This window comes from Hemiscyllium ocellatum, chromosome 39 (genome assembly GCF_020745735.1).
Source record: "Hemiscyllium ocellatum isolate sHemOce1 chromosome 39, sHemOce1.pat.X.cur, whole genome shotgun sequence".
Classification (NCBI taxonomy): domain Eukaryota; kingdom Metazoa; phylum Chordata; class Chondrichthyes; order Orectolobiformes; family Hemiscylliidae; genus Hemiscyllium; species Hemiscyllium ocellatum.
Window position 1 is genome coordinate 39542543 of NC_083439.1, and position 20918 is coordinate 39563460.

Sequence of the window (20918 nt, forward strand, 5' to 3'; positions counted from 1 at the left end):
ATCATTAATCAATGGCAGTGCATTATCTCCCATTCGATCAGCTTTAATTTTCTAAACAGTTTTCAGTGGGGTACTTTCTCAAAGGTCTTCTGAAAATGTAAGTATACTATTAGATTCCCTAAGTTTGAAAACAGGCCCTTCAGCCCAGCAAGTCCACACAGACCCTCCAAAGAGTAACCCACCTAGGCCCATTTTCCTCCGACTAATGCACCTAACACTACGGACAATTTAGCATGGCCAATCCACCTGACCTGCACATCTTTGGACTGTGGGAGGAAACCAGAGCACCCGGAGGAAACCCACACAGACACGGGGAGAATGTGCAAACTTTACACAGAGTTGCCTGAGGCTGGAATTGAACCCAGGACCCTGGCACTGTGTGGCAGCAGTGCTAACCACTGAGCCACTGTGCCACCCCATTAATGTACTATGTACATTAACTTTCCTTTATCAATTTTGTTGTAAATGATTTTGAAAGTTTCCAGCAAGTTTATTAAACATGATTGCCCATTCACAAAACCACGCTAATTATTACTGTCATCCAAGCATCTATTTATCTGGTCCTTTATAATAGATTCCAGCATATTCCGCAACTACTGATCAGAGGCGAACAGGTCTGTAGTTCCCTTCCTTTCCACCTTGCTCCCATCTTGAATAGCATTTCCATCCTTTCAATCTGCAGGAATCATTCAAGAATCTATAGAATGTTAGAATTCTTACTTGTATAATGAACAAGAATGAGACGGCATAGATTTAAAGTGATGTTCAAAGTAAACAAGGGTGATAGGGAAGAAATGACTTTTTCATTCAGTGATTCATTAGGGTCTGGACATTTGGTGGAAGTTCAACTGTGACATTTAAGAAAGTATTAGATGAATTTTTAAATAGAAACAATGCACAAGGTTATGAAACAAATTTTCTGCCATTCTCCAAGTTAAAGTGTACAGAGATTCAGTAAAATACATTAGGACAAATGTATTTTGTACTTCTGCACTTTAACAATGTGTCAATCCATTTCAGTGTGGGTATTAGGTTAACCTGTTTCCAACTTATGATCACATTGTAAACATCAAATGAATTAATTACAGCGACTGTCAATCATAGAATCCCTACAGTATGGAAACAAGTCCACACTGACCCTCTGAACAGTATCCCACCCTAACCCATATCCCTACCCTATTACTCTACACTTACCCCTGACTAATGCACCTAACCTACACATCCTGAACACTACAGGCAATTTAGCATGGCCAATTCATCTAACCTGAACATCTTTGGATTGTGGGAGGAAACTGGAGCAAACCTGCACAGACACAGGGAGAACGTGCAAACTCCACACAGTCACCCGAGGCTGGAATCAAACCTGGGCCCCTAGTGCTCTGAGGCAGCGGTGCTAACCACTGAGCCACCATGCCACCTCACATGTATGCAATTACCAAAAGTCTAAAAGGACATTAGAAAAAAAATTAGCTTTTGCTTATGTAAAATGAAACAGAATATTTGATAAGCAATCCATATTGAAGTATTAATTGTGTAATGTTGCTGAATGTGTATGAATCTATCTGACACTAAAAATGCCATATTATCTTACAACTAACTTGTCAACACATCGATATGAAATTATTTTGTCCAGTTTAATAAAAATGCTATTCCATGTTATCAGGATTGCTAAAGTAGCAAAGAAATTTCACATTCTAAATAAAAACAAGCAGATGTGATTCCGGCAGCCCTTCAAGCCTGCTCTAACATTTGGGATCCTAAATTTATGGGATTATCTTTCCACAGGGAAGAGTGAAGGCTGGCTCAGTAAATACATTTGAATTATACAGATTTTTGATCAACAAGGGAGTTGAGGGTTGTGAGGGTCTGAGCAGAGGACTGAAGGAAAAACCACACAAAGTGGAGCTGCTGCAGTTGAAAAAGATGCTTGGTTATTTACTGTACTTCAGAGCTCTGGCCAGGAGATGGCGAACTGTCCTCTCCTATCAATTGAGTCCTTCAGTGGGCCATAGAAAGTTTAATGTAATTTCTGTTTTGTTTTACAGGATTAATTGCTACAATGCTCTTCATGCTCAGGCACCTTTTGGAGGTTTCAAAATGTCTGGAAATGGAAGAGAACTGTAAGCATTTAATATTCACATTAATGTTGGGAATGTTGTTTGGGGAGATTTGGGATTAACTGGTTCCTCTCTCAATGCATGCTGAGTGTTTTGAATTATTTTCTCTCTATTTTGTTACCATACTTAGCTGATATGGTTCAAGATGTACCAACTACTACCGTCTCCAATTACTCCTCTTCTTCATTGTTGTTTACTGGATCGATCTGTTTGAACTGAATCAAAGTGAAGATGTGAGGCTATGGGTTATAATTGTTCAAGAATAAGTTAAAAATCACACAACACCAGGTTATTGTCCAATAGGTTCATTTGGAAGCACTAGCTTTCAGAGCACTGCTCTTTCATCACATAGCTTTGGAAGACACAGAATTTATAGCAAAAGATTACAGTGTCATACATATGAAATAATATATTGCATTAACCTAGATTGCTGTTAAGTCTTTCGTCTTTCAGAATGGGTTGCAGGTTTCGGTTCATTAAGATGTAAGTCACATTCTTGAGATAACTTAAGGTTTCATAAAATAAGGTGACACCACAGCTCAGACAATGCATTAAATGTGTGAGGTTAGAGTCATAGAACATACAACATTACAACGCAGTACAGGCCCTTCGGCCCTTGATGTTGCACCAATCTGTAGAACCAATCTAAAGCTCACCTAACCTACACTATTCCATTATCATCCATATGTTTATCTAATGACTATTTAAATGCCCTTGATGTTGGCAAGTCCACTGCTGAGTCTGTATGTATTCCAATCTTGAGTCAGATTGGTTCTATTTCCAAAGTAGGAATTTATGAAATATTACATGGCCAAGTTCAGAACACATAAGTATGGCCTCAACTAGGACCTTGGGTTCATGTCACACTACAGGTAACCCTATTACAAGATACACTCTCTCATACACACACACACACAAGCACACGTACACGCCCACTCTTACTCACACACTCACACAGACCATGTCTCATACACAAGCTCTCTCTCATACACAAACACAAATACCCTCACACTCACATCCACAGACACACTCTGTCACAGGCATATACTCTGTAACACTCACACACACTTTACCAAATACATACACGCAAACACACACTCTTTCACGCGCATTCACACTCACATACACATACTCACATGCACACACTCACACACTCTCTCTCTCTCTCATGGACACGCGCGCGCACACACACACACACACACACACACATCAGTCTCGGGGCAAATTTGCAGAATTATAATTGCAGATATATTCTATTTTGCTCAAAAAACGCACAATCTGCAGGCAGTCAATCCATGTAATATTTTATAAATCCCTACTTAGGAAATAGAACCAGTCTGACTCAAGATTGGGATACAGACAGATTCTAATCTCACACCTTTAATGCATTGCCTGAGCTGAGATTTAACCCTTTTTTTACAAAACTTTGTTATCTCAAGAATGTGACTTAAAAGAATTTGGGGATTTACCATTAATGAACCAAAATTTGCAAACCATTCTAAAAGATGAAAGACTTAACAGCAATCTGGGTTTGTTCAATATATCATTTCAGTTGCATGATTCTGTAAGCCTTTACTATTAATTCTGTGTCTTATGATCCTCTTCCAAAGCTACATGATGAAGGAGCAGTGCTCCAAAAGCTATTGCTTCCAAATAAACTTTTTGGGCTATAACCTGGTGTTGTGTGGCTTTTAACTTTGTCCACCCCCAGTCCAACATTGGCTCCTCCACATCTTGTTCAGGATTGTGAGCCCTAAGATCGAATAGAAAGCTGACAGAGAAACTTTAGGATATTGGGGTCTTATTGCAGCTCAAGCTCAAGATATAACCTTACCCACTTGTAAAATGGTTGCAGGTCATGGCCATTTCCAGTTACCACCTCCTGTACCTTCCACCCATTCCAGAAAGTAATCTCCTAACTGGCTACCTCTCCACCAAATTAAAGACAGTAGGTGGGTTCCCAGTCAGAGGGGGGGGATCAACTGAAACAGTCCTCATTGATCCCCAGCCCTCTGCTGGCAAGGATCTACCTGGCTTCAGCCTCTCAACAGTGACCTTGTTTGCTCCTAGTGACATCTCTTACCTTAAACATTTTAAATTAGTCACCCATGATTGCAGTGATCTCTCACTCTCACCTCCTAGCAAAATCACACTGAGGCTTGGACATATCAGACAACTGGCTCAACAGCCTCGTCTCCAAATTTCCTAGTTCCATCTTCAAATCACGTGCCTGAATCAGGGAGATTCCACACTGAGCGAATGGAATGTGATCAGCTCAGATCCCTGCAATTTGTGGTAGGAATGTGACTGGAGCAGCTCAGAGATTCCAACTCCAGCATATCATTTCCTGTTACCTGCTTGTGCTCTTAGTAAGTTGTTGTAAATTGACCAAAAATTTCATTAGTTATTATTGGCGTCTTTGAGTTTCATTACCATTCCTCCCTTGCCTAGCTTCCTTGTCTGTCTTAATCCAGTGAGCTCTGTTCCAGGTCATCAGAGACACCAATGGGCAAAAGTGAGGTGGGACAGGCAAGAAAGCTGAGGGCACAACTGAGCTTGAAAGCTGATGATGCAGTAAATGCAGATTTTGGAGGAAGGGGAAAGGGATTAAGGATACGTACATGTGGCCATTCCATTGGACTTGGGAAAGTTGGGAAGTAATTTGTTAGGGACAGGAAGATAAGCCATTGCACAGGATGCACCAACTCTGATTTCAGAGATAGGTTTGGAATTCACTGAATGTCTGCTATCAAAGTCACAAAGAGCATTCTGTGAGCCCGTGACAAAGGTTAATATTCTCTAGTTATCCTTCTGATTTTGTAGGCAATCTTTGACACAGTGAGAATACCATCCTCCTCCATCAGTCCTCTGCTGTTATCCAGCTGAGTGGCACTGCACCCACCCTCCCACGCCCCCACCGATCTATCCAATCTGTCACAATTTATTAGGGAGGAGTGCACCAATAACCAGGTCCAACCATTCTAAAGCTTTTCAAAATGTATAACTCCAAATACATTACCAAAGATGTATTCAATTTAACTGACCGATAGCTATTCAAGACCAAAAGCAATTTATACCAGGTTATACCAGAAAATAAGTTGTTACAATAAATATAATTAACTTTAAAAACTAGCAGAGAAAAGGAAGGATTTCTAATCTACTACTATGAAACCTAAACTTTGCCCCTTCAAAAATAGAAATATATACACACTCATTCACAATTTTAAAAAATCTGTTTGTGTTATGTGGCTACCCCTGGTTGGTTCAGCATTTATGCCCACCCTTACCTTCCCTTGAGAAGGTGGTGGTGAGTGAACTTCTTGAGCCACAGCAATCCATTTAGTGTAGATGCGCCCAGAATGCCAGCAAGTAGGGAGTTCTAGCATTCTGATCGGGCAACACTGAAGGAACAGTGATATATTTCCAACAGTGACTTGAGGTAAACTTGCATATGGTGAGTTCCTGTATCTGCTGCCCTTGCTCTTCTAAATGGAAGTGATTGTGTTTTGGAAGCTCCTGCCTAAGAAACGTTGGTGACTTTCTGCAACACATCTTGTAAATGGTGCAACTGAACTTTGACAGTGAAGGGAGTGAATGTCAATGCCATTGAATGGCAAGGGCCCAAGGTTAAATTCTGACTTATTGGAGATGGTCATTGCTTACCACTTGTCAGATCAAACCTAGATGTTTTTCAGATATTGCTGTATTTGAACATGGACTGCTTTAGTATCTGAGGAGTTGTGAATGGTATTGAACATTGTGCAATCATCAGTGAACATCCCCATTTCTGAACTTATGATGGAGCAAATATCACTAATGAAGTAGCTGATGATGGTTCTGACTTGGACAATACCCTGAAGATCTCCTGCAGAGATGTCTTGGAACTGAGATAACCAATCTCCAACAATCAGAACCAGCTTTAGGGAGAGGGGAGCACCAAATTCTAGAGCAGAAGTGTTCATTTCTGTTGCAGGAATGTCACAGCCCATACCCTTTGCAAAATCTCGTACCTCCTCCCTGACATTGTGATGAATCAATTTGGCTGAGGACTGGTCGCTGTGATGCTGGGAACATCTGCAGGAGGTCGAGATGGTTCATTCATTCAACACTTCTTGCAGAATTTGCTGCTAATGCTTCAGCCTTTTCTTTTGCACGAATGTATTAGGCACCCCCAGTGAGAATGGGGATATAGATAAATCTGAGGTGCTGCATTTTGATAGGGCAAATGAGAGCAGGACTTATATACTTAATACTTAACAGCTGTATTCCTGATGAAGGGCTTTTGCCCGAAACGTCTATTTTACTGCTTCTCGGATGCTGCCTGAACTGTTGTACTCTTTCAGCACCATTAATCCAGAATCTGGTTTCCAGCATCTGCAGTCATTGTTTTTACCTTATATATTAATAGTAAAATCCTGGGGAGTATTGCCAAGCAAAAAGACCTGGAGTTCAGGTTCCTAATTCCTTGAAAGTGGAGTCGCAGGTAAGTAGGATAGTGAAGAAGGCATTTTGTACGCTTGCCTTTATTGGTCAGAGCATTGAGTATAGGAGTTGAGAGGTTATGTCATGGCTTTACAGGATATTGGTTAAGCCACCTTTGCAACACTGCATGCAATTCTGGTCTCTCTGCTATTATAATGATGTTGTGAAACTTGAAAGGGTTCAGAAAAAATTTACAAGTATGTTGCCAGGTTTGGAGAGTTTGAGCTATAAGGAGGCTGAACAGGCTGGAGCTATTTTCCGTGGAGCATCGGAGGCTGTGGGGTGACATTATAGAAGTTTATAAAAACACAAGGAGCATGAATAAGTTGAATATGGGAGTCCAAAACTAGAGGGCATACGTTTAAGGTGAGAGGGGAAAGATTTAAAAGGGACCTAAAGGGCAACCTTTTCATGCAGAAGGTCATGTATGTATGGAACGAGCTGCCAGAGGATGGTACAATTACAACATTTAAAAGGCATCTGGATGTGTGTGCAAGTCTGAAGGTTTAGAGGGATATGGGCCAAATGCTGGCAAATGAGATTAATTAATTTATAATATCTGATCAGCATGGATGAGTTGGACTGAAAGGTCTGTTTCCATGCTATACATCTCTATGAGGAGAAAGTGAGGACTGCACATGCTGGAGATCAGAACTGAAAAATGTGTTGCTGGAAAAGCGCAGCAGGTCAGGCAGCATCCAAGGAGCAGGAGAATCGAGAAGGGCTTATGCCCGAAACGTCGATTCTCCTGCTCCTTGGATGCTGCCTGACCTGCTGCGCTTTTCCAGCAACACATTTGTCAGCATACGTCTCTATGACTCTATTTGTGGAGTCTCCTCCTCCAATAAGTTGCTTAATTGTCGACCACCTTTCACAAATCGATATGGCAGCATTGCAGAGTTCAGATCTAATCTGTTTGCAGTGGAATCACTTTGCTTTGTCCATCATTTTCATAGAATATTCATAAAATCCCTACAATGTAGAAACAGGCCATTTGGCCCAACAAGTCCACACCGACCTTCCTGAAGAGTAACCCTCCTGAACCTATCCCCCTACCCTATTACTCTACATTTACCCCTGACTAATGCACCAAACCTACACATTCCTCAACACTATGGGCACTTTAGCATGGCTAATTCACCTAACCAACATATCTTTAGATTGCGAGTGGAAACCGGAGCCACCCGGAGGAAACCCGCACAGACACGGGGAGAATGTGCAAACTCCACACAGACCTTCACTCAAGGCTGAAATCAAGCCCAGGTCCCTGACACTGTGAGGTAGCAGTGCTAATCACTGAGCCACTGTATTGCCCATTATCTACTGCCTGTACTGTTTAGCATCCAAGTTGTTATACTTTGTAGCTTCAACAGGTTGACATCCAATTTTGGGTCTGTCTGGTGCTGCTCCTAGCATGCCCTCCATCATTGTCCATGATTTGATCCACTGGCTTGATGATAATTGTTGAGTGGGGGATATGCTGGGCCATGAGGTTGCACATTGTGTTAGTGATTCTGATGGCACACAGAGCCTCATGGATGCAAACTCTCGAGTTGTTAGGTCCATTCCAATTTAGCACTGTGATAGTTCCAAACACCAATTGTCAACATGAAGGCAGGACTTTGTCTCCACAAAGACTATACATGGTCACTCTTGCCAATATTATCATGGACAGATACATCTGAGGCAGGTAGATTGGTGAAGATGAGGCTAAGTATGTTTTTTCCCTCTTGTTGGTTCCCTCATCATCTGTTACAGACCCAGTGTAGCAAAAGTCTTTTAGGACTTGGTCAACTTGATCAGCAGTGCTGCTGCTGAGTCACTGTTGGTGGTAACATTGAAATCAAAGTACGTTCTACATTCTTGCTCACCATTTTGAACGTTAGTTGGAAGAAGTTTGATTTATCATCTGAGGGGGAGGAGGAGGAGGCAGGACGTAGTGATACTTAGGCGGTTTTCTTACCTACGTTTAACCTGAAGCCATGACGCTTCATGGGTTCTGGGGTCAGTGTTAAGGACTTCCCGGACAACTCCCTCCCAACTGTATATCACTGTGTTCCCACCTCTGCTGGGTCTGTCCTGCTAGCAGGACAGAATAGATCCAGGATGGTGATGCAGATGTCTAGGACATCATATGTGTTATGGAATCATACTTAACAGATAATGTCCAGCAGATGCTTCACTAGTCTGTGAGACAGTTCTCCCGATTTAGACATCAGTCCCAAAGGTTAGTAAAGAGGGTTTTGCAGGATCAACACAGCTGTGCTGGCCATTGTCACTTATGGTGTCTTGTCAATACCGGGTGGTTCATTGGATTCCATTTGTTTTTTGAGTCTTTCTAATGGTTGACACGTGAATGGCTTGTTAGGCTATTTTAGAGGGCAATTAAGAGTCAACTACATTTCATTGGATCTGGAGTCACATGTAGGCCAGACTAGGTCAGGATGGCAGTTTTTCTTCCCTGAAAGACACCAGTGAAACAGATGGGTTTGCTTTTTTCGCAACAATGGTTAGATTTGCAATTCCAAATTTTTATTGAATTCAAACTCCCCAACCTACTAGTGGCTTTTGTTGTGCCTGCCACACAGTGTGTTTAAACTTTTATATCTAGCAAAAGAATTGTAGTCGACTCTTACTAATGGTAAAACAATAATATTTGTTTATTTAACAGAATTAATATTGGAACAACAAATAACTTTGAACTAACAATAAACACAGCAAATCTATTTTATGCTTTAATTTAACTTGGAATACTGTGTTCATTTCTGGTCACCTCATTACAGGAATGATTTGGAAGAACCAGTATTGGACAAGGGTGTACAAAGTTAAAAATCACACAACACCATGTTATAGTCCAACAGGTTTAATTGGAGGCACTAGCTTTCGGAGCGTCGGTCCTTCATTAGGTGGTTGTGAAGCAGGACCATAAGACACTGAATTTATAGAAAAAGATTACAGTGGTACAATGATACATTGAACAAACCTATTTTGTTAAGTCTTTCATCTTTTAGAATCACACCTTTAAGGCATTGTCATCTTTTGTTAACAAAAACTTAAATTAGCTTGAGAATATGACTGAAAAGAAGTTCTGGGATTTATACATTAAAGAACCAAAGCCTGCAAATCCATTCCAAAAGATGAAAGACTTAACAATCTAGGTTTGTTCAATGTGTCATTGTAATTTTTTGCTATAAATTCTGTCTCATAGTCCTGCTTCACAACCACCTGATGAAGAAACAGTGCTTTGAAAGCTAATGCCTCCAAATAAAATTCATGGACTATAACCTGGTGTTGTATGATTTTTAACTTAATTATATGAAGAACGTGGAAGCTTTAAAGAAGGTGCAGAGGAGATTTACCAGGATGCTGCCTGAACTGGAGGGCATGTCTTATGAAGAAAGGTTGAGGGAGCTAAGAAGAATGAGAGGTAACTTGATAGACGTGTGCAAGATGATGAGTGGCATAGATAAAGTGGACAGCCAGAGACTTTTTCCTAGGTCAGAAATGGCTATCACGAGTCGACATGATTTTAAGGTGTTTGGAGGAAGGTTTAGGGGAGATGTTCTTTACACAGAGTGGTGGGTGCGTGGAATGCACTGCCAGTGGTGGTAGTTGAGTAAGATACGTTAGGGAGATTTAAGCGACTCTTGAATAGGCACATGAATGGTAGTACAATGTAGGATTTTTGGTTAGTCTGATTTTAGAGTAGAATAAAAGGTCAGCGTAACTTTGAGAGCTGAAGGGACTGTACCGTGCTGTACTATTCTATGTCCGATTAACTTTGGATGATTATATGCCACCAGACTAGAACTTGGCTGGTCTCCATGTGGTGTTGTCATCTGGTCTTCTTCCGATGGTTTCAGCAGTGTCTTCTTTATCGGTGGTAATTCTCAAGTTGCCGCACTCCAGTTACCGTTCCTGAGGGTGATGTTGTACTCCGAAGTGACCTTTTAGGAGTGATTTGGAGATGCCGGTGAAGGACTGGGGTGTACAAAGTTAAAAATCACACAACACCAGGTTATAGCCCAACAGGTTTAATTGGAAGCACACTAGCTAACCCGAGAATGCAACTTTTTAAAAAAAAGGTTTTGTGATTTACACATGAAAGAAGTGAAACTATCAATGTATTCTAACAGATGAAAAGCTTAACAGACAATCAATTTTTTAATGTATAATTTCAGTTACATCACACTGTAAATTTTTGCTATAAAGTCTGTGTTAGCACCGAGCCCTCCATTATCACCTGATGAAGGAGCGTCGCTCCGAAAGCTAGTGTGCTTCCAATTAAATCTGTTGGACTATGACCTGGTGTTGTGTGATTTTTAACCTTTCAGGAGGGTCTTGAGTATCTTCCAATGGATTGATCAGGTTCAATCAAACTGATCGATCTGACCCAACCAGGACACCAGCACACTGATGGCAGAATGGTCCAGAGGTGCTGGGTGCACGTAGACGCCTCCACCTAAGGGTGTGAGGTGTCTCTGTATCTGATGCACACATTAATGTTTCTGATTTTCCCACGCTTGACATTCTGTTGACCCATTCAAATCCAAACTTGTGTGTGCATTGTAGGGTCTGCAGCTACCAGGTTTGTTTGCAAAGTGTTTGTGGACAGCTGCAGCTTGTCTAGATTCTGCAGCATGTAGATTCGCACAGTCACTTTGGTCAAGGCTGGGTTCCATTTCCCAGCATGTTTTAATCATTCCTGATTAAAACATTCCTGATTAGATTAGACTTACAGTGTGGAAACAGGCCCTTCGGCCCAACAAGTCCACACCGACCCGCCAAAGCGCAACCCACCCATACCCCTACATTTATCCCTTACCTAACACTACGGGCAATTTAGCATGGCCAATTCACCTGACCCGCACATCTTTGGACTGTGGGAGGAAACTGGAGCACCAGAGGAAACCCACGCAGACACGGGGAGAACATGCAAACTCCACACAGTCAGTCGCCTGAGTTGGGAATTGAACCCGGGTCTCAGGCGCTGTGAGGCAGCAGTGCTAACCACTGTGCCACCCACTAATGAAGGACTCCAACCCGAAACGTCGATTCTCCTGCTCCTTTGATGCTGCCTGACCTGCTGTGCTTTTCCAGCACCACACTCTTGACTCTGATCTCCAGCATCTGCAGTCTTCACTTTCTCCATTGTCCATCATTGTCCATCTTTTGTAACTCCATGTTAGATTCATTATTTACCATCGTAAGTTCATTATTTTGAGCGGCCTGTCTGGGCAAACGTTCAATCCCAGGTAACACATGTCCTGGATTACTAATCCAAGAACTTTACAATGCCATCACCTCCCCCTACAAAAAAGGCAGACTGTTTGACACAGACTGTTTGGGAAAAGTACAGACGGGACGCAAGATCTGAAGTCCAGATCACAAGAAAGCGTTAGATCTTTTCACTCACACCGGGAGGAAGGGGGAAGGTGATGTGTTCTGAGGAAGGGTCACTCAACCCAAAATGTTGACTCTAATTTGTCTCCACAGATGCTGCCAGACCTGCCGAGCTTTTCCAGCAATTTCTGTCTTTGTTTATGATTTTCAGCATCTGCAGTTCTTTCGGTTTAAATTGCACACTTATGCTGACAACATTCAGGTCTATCACCCACCATATCTCACGATTCAGCCACTGTCACTAATTTATACATTATGTGTTGGATAATCAGAATTATCGGAGCAGAAACTTCTTCCACCTGAATTGAGAAGATGAAAGCCATTGTTTTTAGTCCCTGCATAAACTCCAATCCTCTCCCTGGGATTAAATTGGAGTTGTGCTGCTAATTGCACATCTATAACATGGCCAGACTCTGCACCTATCTCAGTCCATCTGCTGCTAAAACTTTCATGCAAAACATTGTTACCTGAAGACTTGATGATTTGAATGGACTATTGACCAGCCTTCCATTTGCCACCCTTCATAATGTTAAGCTCATTTAAGGTTCTGTGGCCCAAGTAAGGCCTGGATTTTGTGGTTTCCAAACCTGGCAGTAACTTCCCCAGTCTTCACATTTATCATTGTACATGCAATCCATAGTGTGGGCTCTCTGTAATTCCAGGCTACCCCAGAGGAAAGCTGCTTCTCTTTCCCCTCAAGACCTTTCAACGTTGAGAACTTCTAATCATTCTATAACAATGCTTGAGAAAACTACACCTTATCAAATGAAGTATTCTGGATTTTTAACAGTAACTTATCTTTTAACTATGACACTATTATAGCAAGGAGAGACCATGCAGCCCATCAAATTACTGCTAAGCACGCTCAATGGCCCAAATAATTTTATATGTGTGGAATGGCAAGTTTCTTCATTGTGATTTTAAAAATCCATAGATAGAATTTTTTGTAGATTGTTAATGAAGTATCAGTTTCTACCCTAATCCAATCTGGATAACTCAAGCATGTACTTCATTTTCTGATTAAATTTAGTTTATATTAAAAGTGAATACATTGACTAGGTTTTATTTCCTAGTTTATTTTCCAAGCTGTCTATGAGAATAATTCAATGTTACTGGCTCTGTATGCTTTTTGATGATGATATCACTGTGGCAGATTCCTGGAAATCCCCCAGACTTGACAGCAGAATCAAGCTGACATTACAAAAGGGGAAATCTGCATCACAGAAACTTGGCTCAAATAGCCATACAGCATGGAAGTCGACCCTGCAGTTTAATCAGTCCAAGCTGACCGTGTTCCCAAACTTACCCAGTCCCACCTGCCTGAGCTTGGTCTGTATCCCTCCAAATCTTTTGTATTCATGAATTTATAATTGTACCTGCATTCACCACTTTCTCTGGCAGTTCATCCTACACATCAACTGCTCTCTGTGTAAAAAAGTTGCCCTTCGTGTCCTTTTTAAATCTTTCTCCTCTCACCTTAAAAATATGTGCCCTACTTTTAAACTGTAGGGGAAAGACCCTTGTCATTCACCTTATCTATGCTCCTCATGATTTTATAAAACTCAATATGGTCACCCTTCAACCCCCTACACTCCAGTGAAAAACATACCCAAGCTTTCCAGTCTGTTTTTATATTTCAAGCTCTTTAAGGCTTGAATCCCAGACCCTAGCGAAGCAAAAACAGGAAATGCTGGAGAACTCAGCAGGTCTGGCAGCATCTTCAGAGAGAAAACAGTTAATGCTCCAGTTCAAGGACCTTTTAGTTTAGATGAAAGGTTGTTAGTTTAAATTGTTAGCTGTCCTGCCTCACCAGAGTACTTCCAGTATTTCCTAGTTTTAATTCCAATATTCAGCATCCTTAGTATGTCAATTTCCCATTTGAAGTATGAAGATTATAATGTTGGGTCCAGAAATATTGCGGATAGAATTCATTTAATTAATAAAGTCAAGGCAGATGCTGTCCCTTATCACCCAGTTACAATGATAATCCAAGCACAAAGCATGTTGTGGGTGAAAAGAACCCACCAATTCATTTGCCTTTTTAAGTTGAATTGGATTTATAACTTTGTCAGCAGATTCTACCCAGTGACATGGTAAGGAATGCAGCTGAAGATTCTGTACAATATCCCCAGCCTCATTCAGAGGTTCTGCAGTAGTTGTGGTGGATTTATTTTTAGCAGGCCAGCCACTGGTTCTGTCTTGTTGCTAAACTTATTAAATTCAGTACTTGCAACTTTCTGACTCAGAGCAGTGTCTGCTGTCCCTCCCAGTTAGTTCACTGCTTCTGACAGTTGTTCACAGGCTAAATCAGCTTTTCAGAATGTTTTCAATTATCACAAACCAAAAAAAATCAGCGAAGCCTGGTAATCAGAGTGACATTTATACAAAAATTTAGCTTTTACATCAGCTTCCTGTTACTGCTGGTTGACAGCTTGTTAGGCAGGCTTACGTCTCCTGATACTTTCGTGCTCTGATGTGAACACTGACCTCAGTAATATCCAGGCTGAACATGATAAATGCAAGCATGGTTTTGGCAAACATTTACACCAGTTGCCTGCTGAGTAACTGGTAGAGAGATCAGTGTAGCTTTATACAAAAGCCTTAGCTTCTCAGAGTAGCAGTTGAAATATTTAAATAAAGTGGTATTCTCCTGCCAGGACATGGACAGGAATCTCTTTTTGCCTTTGTACTGACTTGAGCACTATTCTATGTGGATGGACAAGCTGGGAGTGGGACCTTGTTCAATTGTAGGTATAAATGAGTCAACTTCACTTAAATTAGGCCAGTGAATTAACAGCACATTTCTCCCTATAGGAACAACAGCTTCATTAAGGACATTATAAAGAATGTTATTGCCTTAGTGCATGGGGTGAGGAGTTGGGATTTGCAGGTCACCTCCTTGCAAATGTCCAAAAGGTGCTGATCTTCACCGGGAGAGTATTAATTGATATCTGTGGATTAGTGGTTCTCACTGACCCTTGTGTTGTCTCTCACAGAGGCGAATATGGACTGAGGGAATACACAGAAGTGAAAACTGTCACCATCAAAATCTCACAGAATGATAGTTAAACAGATGAAAAAGAGCTAGTGACATGGTACAAGATGCAGACTGGAGAAGAGCTGAATCATAAGGATATGGACATTGACAAAATTGAATTTCTAACTAGACAAAGCTCTTAAATTCTTAAGAAATAATTTCTGACTTTGCACAAATGAAATATTTTTATTTGTTATAACTTAGAATTTGTAGATTCAATCTAATAAACAGCATGCTATAACAGTGACTGCAGGAATTTCCCTTTATATCTACATGCAGGTGCTGGTTATTGGCTGGTGAAAGGTCATACTGGTATAATTAATAAACTCACCAATTTCACAGATTCACAGTCTCAACAAAGAGCTTCACTCAGTGGGAGAGTATTGGCTGAACACAAACTCCCTAACCATGAACAGTCCTTCAACTGGTGGATAACCAACATTAATAATTTTAATGCAGAAAAACATCCCGTATGGAAAATATTAAATCAGCTACTGACAGTTATAATGGAGAGGCAATGGCCAAGTGCAATAACCCTAGACTAATGACTCTGAGACCCAAATAATATTCTGGAGATATTCTGGGTTCAAATTCCACCAAGGCAGATGGTGGAATTTGAATTTAATTAATTCAATTAATGGATGGCACATTGGCATTACTGTGGTAGCACTACTGCCTCACAGTGCCAGGGACCCGGGTTCAATTCCACCCTTGGAAGACTGTCTGTGTGGAGTTTGTAGATTCTCGCTGTGTCTGCATGTGTTTCTTCTGGATGCTCCGGCTTCCTCACACAGTTCAAAGATGTGCAGGCTGAGTGGATTAGCCATGGAAAATATGGGGATAGGATAGTGGGATGAGTCTGATTGGTGTGGACTTGATGGTCCAATTGGCCTGCTTCCACTCTTGTAGGGAATCCTATGATTTAAAAAAAAATCTGGAATTAAGAGAATAATGATAATAATCATTGTCAATTGTCATGAAAAGCCGATGTGGTCCTTTAGAGAAGGAAACTGCTATCCTTACCTAGTCTGGCCTACATGTGAACCCAGATCCACAGGGCTCTTAACCACCCTCTGGGCAATTAGGTCTTGCCAATGAATGCTCACCTAGCCAGTGATGCCCACATCCTGCAACTGAAAAACAAAAAAGCCCAAATTCATCATAGGCAATGTTTAATGCAAGTGCCGTAATTTATAAAATCATCTTTTATATATAAACCTTCAATTTAGACATATATGCCTCAAACATCCCACATCTGCCAATTTTGGAGATTTACTCATTAACTAGTTATAATTTGTATTCACAGTCAGTGTGGAGGTCACAAGTTGATAATTATTAACACTATTTTGCTTCAGTTATTGAAAGTATTTTTTGAATGAACGTAATTTTATCAAGTAAATGACATGCATATCTGTAAGGGTTTAAATGACAATTTTACAGGTTTTGATGAGCTCCTGGAAGTCCATTACAATGTCACATTTTGTTATAAATTATTGTTCAGGTTGTAAGAATCATCTCTGTATTTTAAACATTAAACTAATTTTCCATAGTAACATTTACGTTGCATGGGGAACTCTCAGTGTACCTGGAAAGAACAGTACAGATCAAAGAAGAAAGTCAGCCTGTCAGCAGTCTTTCTTCCAGGCTGAACGCAGTCTCTATCATAGTAAATTAAGCAACTGTTCAAAGGGTCTATTTTGTAAGCAAAGCGGATGAGGTTGTTGCCAATTTAATTCTTCAATGTAATCAAAATAAATGCATGTTTAATGTGCTCCATCATGCATTATACTGCAGTTCTTGCATTAAAAGCCCATCTGCTGTCCATCTCCTTTACAGTCATCACATGGTTTACCATCAGCAAATTTGTTGAACTGATTTTGCCAAGTCATTAATGTATGATTGAAGAAAGGTGATTAATAGTGAAACAACTCTTGTGGCACAGTTGTACTTGTGGCCTACGTCTGAGTCCTGCCTGCTCCAGAGGTGTGTCATCGCATATTGAAACAGGTTGATTCAAAATATATAACAATGAAAGAATCCCTGATGAAAAGCTTTTGCCCAAAACATTGATTTTCCTGCTCGTCGGATGCTGCCTGACCTGCTGTGCCTTTAGAGCACCACTCTAATCTTGAATCTAATCTCAGCATCTGCAGTATTCACTGCACCACAGTTTGTCATAACTCTAAACAAATTGTTTGCAAAATATCTAACACTGAAAGAAGATCATTTAGAATGAAAAAGATGTATTAGGAAAACAAGGATGAACCCAATACAGTGACCATTTTCTCTCTGCATGTTAGTGAACCCCACACTATGACCTTAATCTCGCATATACTCAATTGACCCTTCAATCCTATCAACTGAACATATATTTCAACTAAATTGGTTTTCCATCTGCCTCAATCCTATTAAATGACCTTCTCATGATATCATTCACTTCTTCATTATCCTTCACAGGAACAAATCCAATATCTCATGACTCCATTGGTGTTACTCCCCTCAGTGTTTTCCCAACCGGTTTATTCCACATTGTGATTAGCCGAGAGTGAAAAGGCTTTTTTTTGTGGGTAGTTTTACTTCTATCTCCGTCCAGCTTTTTCAAATTGAGAAAACAGTCTGCACAGATTACAACTTCCCAATGTATTGTATAGAAGTCATTTTTGAGACCTACTTTTAAGCAAAATGTTTGAGTAAAATTATCGATGGGTTGACATCAGAGACTGAGTCACATCTGGGTCAAAAAAGTTAAACATTTTGAAAAACAGCATGATAGAACTGATCTCAACTATTTAACATTGGTTTATAAAGCCATAACTCTTGATTAAAGCACACATAATTAGTTTTCATTTGCAGCATAATTTATTACACAGTACATATGTAAAATCAATGCAAAATAAAAGATACACATCAGCGATAGCATGTAAGCACAAGTGCCACATTTCACTGGGAATAACAAACAACATTTCACATTAAAATCACTCCGATCACCATCTCAATCACTGAGCATTTAGTTACTCAATTCCTGCATCAGGACAATGACCTAAGTTCACTGGCAATTGATTTCAGGATCTGTATACTTAGTGGGGAGTGATCTATATCACGTTACCATCCCAATGTCTTAATGCATGGCGTGTACAAATCAACAATCATTAGATGTTGAGCAATAAAGCAAGACTTTTACGTTGCATTGCTGACACTTTATGAAATACTAATGAAGAAGGGGTTTCCATCTGTAGCATAAAGTGTGCTCAGGAAGCAAGTGTGAACGGCTACATTCAGCAACCTATTGTCTAAGCATTCTGAAACACACAACATTCTTCTTCAAAATCAGAGGACAATGCAAGTGCTACACAATGAGTGAGCATGTAGAGCACTAACAGGACTGTGCACTGGAAGCGAAAGTGAATTAGAAATACAGCTAGTTCTCTTATAACGCCATAGATTAGTTCGCATGCAATCTTGCTTTATAAAAAAATCATGCAATACCAGTATCATTTAAACTAATGGGGCTGGAATTGTGTTATAGCCAATACAGGTAAGGAAAGTTCATGTTCTACAAATAAATTCGGCAATCGTGTAATAGCCAACTTGTGTTGCAGAAACACGTGCTTTAGGAAAACCATCCGTACAAATCCAAATACTTGGATATTGGCAAAACTTTCCAATACGTGTAGACAGACTAGACCATACAAAGCAATTTACTGATCATGGTGCTATATTGTGAAGGAACAGGAGACAGATTTGACTGATGTCAAAGAGAACGAGGAAGAATGGTCTGATGATGATTATATAACGATATTGAATGATGGCAATGAACAGCAAGATAACCAAGTTCTTAAACATATCCAACAGAGAACAACAAGTACCTGTCCAATTACAGATATGGTCACCTTTAAGGATTACAGATACGGTCACCTGATCAGGACAAGTTGCCAAACCTTGAAAGTATTATATTGATTTTTGAAATGTTAGTCTTGGAAACTCTGTTTTGCATTGTCTGTATAATTATTCAATTGCGATCACATGCCTATGTAAAACAATGTTCATCTATTTGGTTTTGTTTTATCTTTGGAAAAGGAAGTTATGTACCAGAATCGATATGTCAGCATGCTTTTAAGAGACTTGCTAATGATATCACCACTGTGTCATAGCATACGACAAGGGTACAAATGCCTCATTGTCCATCTTACCTTGAATCAATTGAAGCATGACACTCTAGTAGAAGCATGCTCCTCTGTTGTAACCTAATAGCTGAAGATTAGCCCTGACACTTATGTGTCTGAGGAATGTAATATTTATACATAATCATTGTAACAAATGCCTGCTAGGTTCTTCAATACCATAATATTCACACATTGTTTACTATGTTTCAGGTGATATCACATACCTCCTGTATCAGTTAAAATACCCTGCTGACAAACTAGGCATTAGCCAAACTAACAGCACATCAGTTGCGATGAGTTGGCAGTATATTGGCATATGGGCTATAAAGTATGTGGGCGGGGTACAGGAGCATTGGCTGACATGGGGCTTTCAATCATCAGGTGAGTTGATTAGATTAGATTAGATTATTTACAGTGTGGAAACAGGCCCTTCGGCCCAACAAGTCCACACCGACCCGCTGACGCGCAACCCCTACCCCTACATTTACCCCTTACCTAACACTACGGGTAATTTAGCATAGCCGATTCACCTGACCCGCACATCTTTGGACTGTGGGAGGAAACCAGAGCACCCGGAGGAAACCCACGCAGACACGGGGAGAATGTGCAAACTCCACACAGACAGTCACCTGAGGCGGGAATTGAGCCCGGGTCTCTGGTGCTGTGAGGCAGCAGTGCTAACCACTGTGCCACTGTGCCGCCCAGAGAATAAAGAAGAAAGTTTATGGGCATAAGTAGGCATAGACAGTAAATGGAGCAATGGGGTTAGGTTCAGTGGTCACTGTGGTGACACGGGATGGCATGGATGAAGATAGGACTGTGAGGGGTGTGATTGCTGTTTTATCTTCTACTACTACTACCCCAGTCTATATTTAGACAATTCTACATTCTGAAATTTCCTTGGAAATTTATTTCTCTGCATCCTTCCCATCAGTTGGTAGTTTGAAGACTATACAATGTAATGTAATTGCACTTTTTTTGTTCCTTAACTTGAACCAAATTGATTCTGTCCTTAACACCTCTGGGACATTCTCATTTTCCAGCACTGAAATGCTCTCCTTATTTAATACCATCAGACTTCCCTTGTTCATAATTTCTTCTCTTTTGTGAACAGTTTATATTCAGGAACATTAAACATCTTCCTTGAGCCAAGCCTCTGCTAAACCCATAATATCAAATTTCCACATGGCAATCTGTGCCTGCAACTCATCAAGCTATTTACCACACTGTGCAGTCCCATACACCACACTGTGCCGTCCCATACATGCCTAGCAACCTTGGTTTAAATGTTATTACTTTCTTCTTTATTCTCAACTCACCTGATGATTCAATCTACAGGAACAGCCATCCCAATACTCACTAAAAGAGCTGCAGTAGGACATTATTTAAACGAGTCACAACACATTGCAGCATCCAGGAGCTACGAGAAGCCGAGGAGAAATGTGTACACAAAGTATTCAAGAACAACACTGAACTGATTAGCGCAATCTGCCAATTCCGGCACAACGGACCAAACAGGAAACCACAGTACGGCCAGAGACTCTCATCATCCTACAATACATCAAAGATATTTCCAGCCCCTAGGCATCATGGTTGCCCACGAACCTACCACCACACTAAAACAACTACTTATGAAGTTAAAGGACCCCATACACACAGTTAGCAGAATAAATATAATGTACAAAATGCCCTGCAAGAATTGCAACAAACATTACA

At 40.6% G+C, this 20918-nt stretch overlaps 1 protein-coding gene across 1 annotated transcript in view; it reads left to right on the forward strand.

Annotated features, from left to right (window-relative positions):
* aldh1a3 (aldehyde dehydrogenase 1 family, member A3) overlaps window positions 1-15280 on the forward strand; it is a 141903-nt gene extending 126623 nt beyond the window's left edge. Inside the window, exons 12-13 of the mRNA XM_060853368.1 lie at window positions 2046-2120; window positions 14999-15280. Coding sequence (XP_060709351.1) covers window positions 2046-2120; window positions 14999-15071 — 148 coding nt within the window. The 3' untranslated portion in view covers window positions 15072-15280. The remainder of the gene's footprint in view (window positions 1-2045; window positions 2121-14998) is intronic.
* Window positions 15281-20918: the final 5638 nt, after the last annotated feature.